This window comes from Leguminivora glycinivorella, chromosome 4, assembly GCF_023078275.1.
Source record: "Leguminivora glycinivorella isolate SPB_JAAS2020 chromosome 4, LegGlyc_1.1, whole genome shotgun sequence".
Classification (NCBI taxonomy): Eukaryota; Metazoa; Arthropoda; class Insecta; order Lepidoptera; family Tortricidae; genus Leguminivora; species Leguminivora glycinivorella.
The window spans coordinates 15,715,888-15,726,034 of NC_062974.1; the positions used below are offsets into that span (position 1 = coordinate 15,715,888).

Genomic DNA, 10,147 nt, shown 5'->3' on the forward strand with positions numbered 1-10,147 from the left:
ATAAATAAATAAAAATCTTTTATTGTGCCAGAAAAGGTGCTTAAACTACTTACATTTTTATTTGTCGTAACTATTCTATGGTAAAAACCAAGACAAAGTTAAGTAAGTGTATTTCTGACCCCCGTACTAGTATAAACTGTATTACGGTGGGCCAGTATTCACCGAACTCACCACTTGTTTTTTACATTCAAAAGTTTACCATGACATGATATCATTTCCGTAATACCAATAATACCATTAGGGCTTGCAATCCGGATATCCGGATACCTATTCATTATATCCGGATATCCGACAATTTTAAAATCCGAATTTTTTGTAAGTTTAAATCCGGATAAAACGAATAAATCGAATATTTTTTAAGACAAAAATATCATTGCAATTTTTAAGAAAATCATGTAAAAATCGTCGAATTTTAAGATAAAATTGACACATTACGTTATTAAAGCGATTAATATATATTACTCCTTGAATGACCACTACTAATTTATTTTGTCATGAATGTTTTTGAATGATCTCATGCACGTACCATCTCATAAAGAAGAAGACAGCAATATTGTTTTAGCAGTGAATAATCTTTACTGCTTGTAAAATTGCAAATAGATACTAAAATACGTAAATTATACCACAAAACTATTAAACATATAAGTCTCTATCTATATAACCCGGTAATATTAAGTCCGGGAGTCGATGGTAACAAGGCCGGTCGTATCGTAAAACACCCTGATGGGACAAACTTACGACCCCTCCGGTGTCGCACTATCCATATAGTCGTTGAATATTTGATCTCACCTTGGAACGATAGATAGAGTAGATTTATGTAGAGTAGCCCATCTTCTCACAAAGATTCATGCGACGGGAAAAAACAAGTGACGGATTGACGACACGGTGCAAGACACAAAAAAGTGAACAGGGTACGTAGCCATACACAATCGCTCACGAACCGAAACGCTCGTAGATATCTATCTCTATCGCTCTTGCGTATTGGCGTGACAGAGCCAGACTACCTTTCGCGGCGTTTCATTTTCGTTTCGCGTCGCAGAAATGTAATCTGGCTCTGTCGCGCCAATACGAATGAGCGATAGAGATATATATTTAGCTACGAAAGAAATATTATCGTGAGCGTTTCGTAAGCGTTTGTGCATTCGGCTATTCACACAGGGTTATATTCTTATAAAGTAATAATTTTTAAGAAAAAAAAACCGCCGCCTTTGGGGTTCTGGTGAAAGCTACTTGCGAATGTTGGATTATGTAGAAATGTGTAGGTATTTTCTTGAACTGCTTTTAATGCTTTAATATTTTGATGGCTACAAAAATCAATATACGTATACCGTTAAGGTTTGAGGAGTTTCCTCAATTCCTCATGAATCCGATTATAAGAAATCGAAGCTTGACAAAATTTGACTTGAAAACTCAATATGCTTAACAAACATAACTAAATAAATGTTACTGTTCTAACCTTAAATGCATGTTTTTCATAAAAAAATACCAAAGTCACTATAAGTGTGCCGTTCAGATTTGAGGAGTTCGGTTCTGACCATCATCAGCACTTCCACTGCACCAAATGTCACTGTTCTGGACGTAAGTGCATGCTGTTCTTATAAAAATACCAAAGTCACTATAAGCGTGCCGTTCAGATTTGAGGAGTTCCGTTCTGACCATCATCAGGAGTTCCATTGCACCAAATGTCACTGTTCTGGACGTAAGGGCATGCTGTTCTTATAAAAATACCAAAGTCACTATAAACGTGCCGTTCAGATTTGAGGAGTTCCGTTCTGACCATCATCAGCAGTTCCACTGCACCAAATGTCACTGTTCCGTACGTAAATGCATGTTGTTCCTTTAAATACACAAAAATCACCATATGTATGCCTTTCAGATTTGAGGAGTTCCCTCCATTTCTCCAGGATCCCATCATCAGAACTGGGTTCTGAGAAAAATGGGACCAATCTGTATGCATATACATTCAATCAAAAAAAAAATCAAAATCGGTCCAGTAACGACGGAGATATCGAGGAACAAACATTAAAAAAAATAAAAAAAAATACAGACGTATTGAGAACCACCTTCCTTTGAGAGATTTGAGGCGGCGGTTAAAAAGTAGAAAAACCGGCCAAGAGCGTGTCGGGCCACGCTCAGTGTAGGGTTCCGTAGTTTTCCGTATTTTTCTCAAAAACTACTGAACCTATCAAGTTCAAAACAATTTTCCTAGAAAGTCTTTATAAAGTTCTACTTTTGTGATTTTTTTCATATTTTTTAAAATTACGGTTCAAAAGTTAGAGGGGGGGGGACGCACTTTTTTTTCCTTTAGGAGCAATTATTTCCGAAAATACTAATATTATCAAAAAACCATCTTAGAAAACCCTTATTCATTTTTAAATACCTATCCAACAATATATCACACGTTGGGGTTGGAATGAAAAAAAATATCAGCCCCCACTTTACATGTAGGGGGGGTACCCTAATAAAACATTTTTTTCCATTTTTTATTTTTGCACTTTGTCGGCGTGATTGAAATACATATTGGTACCAAATTTCAGCTTTCTAGTGCTAACGGTTACTGAGATTATCCGCGGACGGACGGACGGACGGACGGACGGACAGACAGACAGACATGGCGAAACTATAAGGGTTCCTAGTTGACTACGGAACCCTAAAAAGCAATGGTAGATTCAGCGTATTGAGACTTATATGTGAGCCTAAGTTTAATACGCCTCTGACATTTTAGATATGATCACTTTTATATTTTCTCTGCTTTTATGGACAAAACATCAAAAGTGAAACAGCCGTGATATTCGTGATACATAATTATAGGTACCTACATTACGTTATTCTTATTTGTGTCTACCTACTGAAAATATGCATCACACGTGCAAGGGTGCAGTTAAATAATTCACTTTATTCACAACTTTGCGTTGTCTACACCTACACAGACGCCTACGAGTTAAACCTACAATAAAATGTCTATGACCTGTAGATAGCCTAGAAAGGTTACGTTATTTTCCCTTTTTGTGGATGATGCATGCCCTGGGTCAAAGCCGTAATATTAATACGTCTGAAAATAGCTCAAAAGCAGGCTACAAATATTTGAAAAGTCTTCATAGGCCTGAAACCTACAAATATAAAAAAAATGTCTAGTCTTTCGTTATGAATAGGCATTGAAGCGATGTTTCATCCAATGCACGTTGAAATTAAAAGTCTCGAACCAAAGAACTAGCGGCCTCACAAAATACACGTGTAAGATAGGTTTTTTGGCAACTTGCCTAAACAGTCGACTGAACCCATAAACCTTTTTGTATCTTTACTAGATATGTTAGACATTGGTTCAGATTACAACAAATCGGGTTAAATATTTATAGTTTTTCGTGACGTATTAATTTTGAGAACTCAAATTACACCTACCCTAGTTCCAGCTGGTTGAGCCCGGTGACTAGAGAGTCCTCACGATGAGGGGCATTCTGGATGCCCCTTAACTGGCGGATAAACTGCCGTTTTTATTTGAAACATCCGATCCGATCCATAACGTATCTACTCGTATGTATACCTACCTATTAGCTAAGTAATAGGTACTTGACATAGATATCGTAAATTTGGGCGGAGAACGACGTTCGCACGTTCATATAAATAATATTATACCTAATAGACAGTGGGGATTGAACTGACATGAAAAGACAAGACAACCACAAAACTTAGTGTTAGCTTGGTCGAATCGAAGGGCAAGGCGTAGGTAGCGAGCGACAATAATTACCGTGCCGTGTCGTGTCGTCGACTCCGGGCCGAGCGTTCACCCCTGGGGTCGAACGCAGCACTGACACTATCACTAATCTGGGACGCACTTGCTGATAGGATGCAATTCTGTACACAATACTCGATCGAAATCTATTCGAAATGCGTCCATTTGGTAATTTTAAGTATACATCGTGTTTTATTGAATTCCGTTAACTTCGGCATATAGTTAGGTCCATTATAGGACACAGAATGGCATAGTTAGTTTTCTTAAATTCGTAATTATTTTTTAAATTGCTGTTGAGAAACGGGCTTTACAATTAACTCTACTAAGTAACGCCGTGTCTTGCGTGGGCGACGGTCGCGCGACCGTCGCCATCGCGTCTCATACTTCCATATCGATAAGGTTCGATTTCGTATGCGTCGCATCGCCGTCGCGCGACCATCGCGCGACCGTCGCCCACGCAAGCCACGGCGTAAGTGTCAAAACTATGACATTTTAATCTCATATCGAACACACACACAGCCCGTTTCTCTACAGCAATTGATGTAACATCTGTCGCAGCTGCATGGTATTTTTTAAGAAAAAAAACTAATTTAAGAAAACTAACTTTGGCATTTTGTTTCCTATACTGGACCTATTAACTATATGCCTTAAAATTAAAATTTTGAAAAAACCCCCGGCCGCGACATAGTGGACCGATTTTCATGAAACATGGCTAAGAACTCTCCCGACTAACTCAGCTTTCAGACAAAAAAAAAACTAAATCAAAATCGGTTCATCCATTCGAGAGCTACGATGCCACAGACAGACACACACACAGACAGGCAGACAAACAGACAGACAGACAGACAGACATACACACAGACAGACACGTCAAACTTATAACACCCCGTCGTTTTTGCGTCGGGGGTTAAAAACACGGTGTATAATAACATACTCAAACGACGGGCGAATTTTAGTAAGGAGTCCTGCCGTCTGGATAGTAACATTATATTATATATTATTTGGGTCTGTAAATATTTTACGGCCAACACACGTGAATTAGATTCTTAAGAGGGTTTTCGTGTGAAAAACAGTGAAATCGCAACCGAGCACTTGATCATACCGTGTGTAGTATCAAATTAAAGAGCTTTGCGAGTAGTTTACAAATATATATCACATTATAGGACTTTTTCTACTTGGTCTAACAAAATATGAGAAAATGTCCAATAGTGGTAATAATTGTACCGGTGAAGGCTCGTTTTCAAAAAATTGCCAAAAATAAATAATAGCAATTTATAATCACTAAGGCACACAGACCAACCCCTATAGACATCTATTACAAGACGACTCGCGGTGGCCAGCCTTCCTAGTATTTGCACTGATATAAGCGCGGGCGCTCGCCGTGCCCGATCAGTATCGACCAAGTAACAGACCCGAAAGCAGCGCGTGTTTTTCGCACAAAAAAATTGGAAAAGGGTATTTTGATGCCTTAAAGATGTCCACCTGTAGTGTGAAATGGTGTGGAAAGGTAACAAGAAGCTCAAATTTAAAAACAGACGGCATTACATTCCACAAATAAGTCATATTTATAATTTATTCAGAGCCGGCATAGGTCAACTTACATTGGCCACTTACGCGTCAGTAGAGGGACAGTCATACTTCTGTCCCTTTTCATCTGGCGCGACTGCCCGCCGTCCTTGAAACGGCCAATCACAGCGCGCTTAACACATTCCCCGCCCGCTCCTCGCACCCCAAACAGTGGTGACTCGTATCGCGAACCAAATATACAAGACTGCCACTCTATAGGAGGTTCTCTGTGCTAAGGCATAACAGCAATTTAAGTAAACGTTGCAGATTAATTAAGTACAAAAATTATTTCGATGTGATGTAGATTTTCAAAGAAATTGTCACTTAATTTTAGGTAATTTGTGAAAAAAATTGAATTCGTCTTAGCCTCGTTTACTCTTTTTTAAAACCTTATAATAAAAATGTAGTCTGAGAAGTTTGTAGTACAGGGTATACGAATCATAAATTTACCTGTTTTAGTAATCAAAATTGTCCAAATTTTACAAATAAGATCGACTAATTCAGCTCTATACGTGAGTTTTTCTAAACGTGCATTAGATAAAAATTCATAATTAATTTAGTGACTTGGTTTTCAAAAATCCAGTCTTATAAAAATCAAGATAATAAGATGCTCTAACTGAAATTTGAATTAAACAAATCTATTGAATAACGGAAAGTGTAGTATTTCACCGACTAAAACTATCATTTTTAGGGTTCCGTAGTCAACTAGGAACCCTTATAGTTTCGCCATGTCTGTCTGTCCGTCCGTCCGTCCGTCCGTCCGTCCGTCCGTCCGCGGATAATCTCAGTAACCGTTAGCACTAGAAAGCTGAAATTTGGTACCAATATGTATATAAATCACGCCAACAAAGTGCAAAAATAAAAAATGGAAAAAAATGTTTTATTAGGGTACCCCCTACATGTAAAGTGGGGGCTGATATTTTTTTTTCATTCTAACCCAACAACGTGTGATATATTGTTGGATAGGTATTTAAAAATGAATACGGGTTTACTAAGATCGTTTTTTGATAATATTAATATTTTCGGAAATAATCGCTCCTAAAGGAAAAAGAAGTGCGTCCCCCCCCCCCCTCTAACTTTTGAACCATATGTTTAAAAAATATGAAAAAAATCACAAAAGTAGAACTTTATAAAGACTTTCTAGGAAAATTGTTTTGAACTTGATAGGTTCAGTAGTTTTTGAGAAAAATACGGAAAACTACGGAACCCTACACTGAGCGTGGCCCGACACGCTCTTGGCCGGTTTTGTTACATTATTATGACGTTTTTTTTGAAAGCAGCCTTAAACAAAGCAGAGCTATTGACCATTGAATAACGCATTCGTATAAATAATAGGTACAACACGATAATGCTTATCTCTCTAAGGGATCAATTCCAATTAACCTTTATGCAATATAATATGGTTGGTCTAGTCTAGACAAACTAAATAAAACTTATTTTGTAATTACTTACATACAGTTAATAATGCTAATATTTTAATAATCTTTGAAACTCATAGGTACCTGTTACAAATCTTAACATGTTTTAACAACAAGAAATATTATTTCAAATGATGAACAAAAACTTATTATTACCTACATAGATTTCCTAGGTGGTAGTTTACGCGTATACATAATTATTTAGGTACCTGTTTACCATTAACCTATTTTACCTCCAATCAGTATAAATTATGTAATGTAACTTAGTACCTAATTAGGTACACTAGGACTACCTACATACGGGAATCTTGGTTGGTTTGGTGATCGAATGATACCAAACAACCAACATTGATCGTTCCCTATATTCCAGTAAACCTGAAGCAACACATTTATAATCCAGTGACTCATCACCAGCAGAAATTCTATAAATACCTGGCACAAACATTGTTTGATACTGACACCACAGACAGTATGGCTGCCGGGCAGAGAATGAACTCTTGTGAGTGACACATCTGCCTTGAGCATATTCGCTATGACTGGGATGCACAGTCATGAGACGTTTTATCTCGAACTGGAGAACAAAGAACAGCAAACAAATGCACAGAATACCAGACTTACAAACAATAACTTAAAAAATCACACATATCATAAAATTACGACGTTTCTAGACGTAGGTGGGTGAATCAACTTTTCTTTGCCAGCAAAATTTCGCATACTTCGACTACATGTGGTCAGAAAATTTACTTTATTTAATTAATGTATACTTATTATATTAAAGACAAATATAATAGTAGCTACGCAATACAACATGTAATTATAGGATTTCCTATTTTAATTTTTATAACTTTGTTTCGAGCAGTGACCCAGTGGACATAGCTGTCCCTCACTTTTGTATGAAAAAAGTGTCTCTTCCACTGGGTCACATGTTGTTTTAATTAAAAACCGGCCAAGTGCGAGTCGGGCTCGCGCACAAAGGGTTCCGTAGCAGCAAATATTTAACCAAAATTACAGTTAAATCAACCTATCTCAAAAACTATAAGAGATACTTTGATCAAACCAAAAATCGTTGAAAGAGTTAATTAGCATGCATCACCTCTATTTTTTTTAGAATTTTATACCCCGTAGTTATAAAAATAGAGGGGGGGGACATACTTTTTACGACTTTGAGAGCTGATATCTCAAAAACCGTTCACTTTAAGAAAAATGTTTTTTAGAAAACTTTATATCATTTTAAAAGACCTTTCCATTGATACCCCACACGGGTATGTACATCGAAAAAAAAATTTTCATCCCTCAGTTACATGTATGGGGGCCCCACCCCCAATTCCTTTTTTTTACTATTTAGTGTCATAATTTTGTAGCGGTTCATACAACACATATTCCCATCAAATTTCATCACTGTAGTACTTATAGTTTCCGAGTAAATCGGCTGTGACAGACGGACAGACGGACAGACGGACAGACGGACATGACGAAACTATAAGGGTTCCGTTTTTGCCATTTTGGCTACGGAACCCTAAAAATGAATCGTTTTTAAATTTTTCCCTAATTGGTATACGTGAAATAAGGATCTTTATTCACGATGGTAAGGTTAAAAATCACAAAAGTAGACCTAATAATAAGTAAGGGTAATTCTTGCAAAAAGCAAGAAAAAGTTGATTCACCCAGGTATATAAATTGTACCCACTTTGTAACAATCCGGTTAAATATTATGGTGTGTAAGTAGTATTAAAATAAATGTTTTCTCAAACATGCAATGAAATATTGTCTTTACGTTCCTGAAAATGGGCTGGGAAGTATCGCTTTTTGGGCGCAACAACTCGAGAGGACTGTAAAGGGATTTCATATTATTTTTTAGGCCTAGGCCTGCAAGGTAACTTTTTTTTATAAAATATTGTCCTTTAGAGCATTTTTTTTTTTATTTCATTGTATGTTTGAGAAAAGCACTATACATGCCTCGGCGTGAAAACGGATTCCCGGCCTCGTATCCCTATCCGTATATACCCACTTGGCCGGAAATCCTCATTTTCCCGGCCTCTGATGTAATGTACTATTAAACAAAAATAAATATTTCACTAAATTACAAAAAGAACACTGGCATTAATAGAAGTATTTGTGACTTTCCAGGGCAAAAGGCGGTCCAGGTGGAGTTTGAAGACTTTGAAGCAGCAATGTTACCCAAGAGTAAGAACAAGTCACCATGTATTTGGAATGTAGAACAGACTAATGTAATTATTTTATTTTGTGATAATTACCTAAATTATGTAGAGTTTTTTTTAGTTTGTTGTCAACTTAAGTAGTAACTTAATAAAAAACCATTCAAGTTATACCTAGCTCACTTTAATGTTCTACCAAAAATTGTTAGGTCATCAGCTTGGCAATGACAGATAATAAATGAGAACCGTTACATAAAATCTCATTCGCTCTAGATCCATATCATCAACATCGGCTTACATCTTTGAATTTCATTAAGCTATCTAATAATAAATTAGTAAAGTGAAGTATTGTATCACAATACCGACTTGCTAATTATTGAAGTAAGGAAATTATAATTATTGAGGTACAATCACTCTCTATCAGATATATCGAAACGGCCGAGATGCTCAAAATATCTAAACACGCACTCTAATGCGTAGACAATAGAAGCGTGTCTGGATATTTGTGAACACATTGGGCGCTCAGATATATTGAGTGTAGTGGTGTCGCAATATCGGGCGCGGCTAAACGCTCGGCTCACGGCCGCCCGCCGCCCACTCGCCGCTTAAACCCATATACAGCAATGCACAACAATATTCATATTTTAATACATCTCTCTCAAGTCTCAATGAAGCAACTTGTTCTTTTACAATCACCCACTAAACTATCCTTGTTAGTGGAGCGTCCGCTCGGTTGCCCGACATGACGTCAGGCAGTCTTTACAAACTGCATTTTATTACATTTGAGAACACTTCATATATCTTTGTCACTCAATTCACTCCGTATTACTTCGTCGTTCTTGTTATAGTTGTCTGTACTTTATGGTATTTTTTCTTTATAGTGTTCGTTATTGGTTCTTTTCTCTAACTTGAAAACCTTCCGGTCCTCTGAATTTCGTTATCAATAGTATATTATATAACGGTAACGTTATGAAGGCTATAAAAGTTGAGTACCGCGGTTAGGCCACGAAGGCTTGCCGAGTGGCCTAAGTAAGGTACGAGACTTTTATAGCCTTCATAATGTTACGATTGTATACTATACTTTTTCTACGACAGCCACATACATACCTATTCGAGAATAATAAAATGGGTTAGTTACTTACTTCATGTAATGAATGGGAATATTTGTGTGGATCGTCGTAGCATTGAGTATTCTGTCCACAATGTTGATGGCGAGAACTTGTTGCACAATTCTACAAAATATGCCAACAACGCCGTTTCAGAGAAAGTTGAAACAT

The 10,147-nt window shown here is 37.1% G+C and overlaps 1 protein-coding gene across 1 annotated transcript in view; it reads left to right on the plus strand.

Moving 5' to 3' along the window:
• The window catches only part of LOC125225229, a 45,649-nt gene extending 36,170 nt beyond the window's left edge, over nucleotides 1-9,479 (plus strand). Inside the window, exons 4-5 of the mRNA XM_048128838.1 lie at nucleotides 8,842-8,942; nucleotides 9,351-9,479. Coding sequence (XP_047984795.1) covers nucleotides 8,842-8,942; nucleotides 9,351-9,479 — 230 coding nt within the window. The remainder of the gene's footprint in view (nucleotides 1-8,841; nucleotides 8,943-9,350) is intronic.
• Nucleotides 9,480-10,147: the final 668 nt, after the last annotated feature.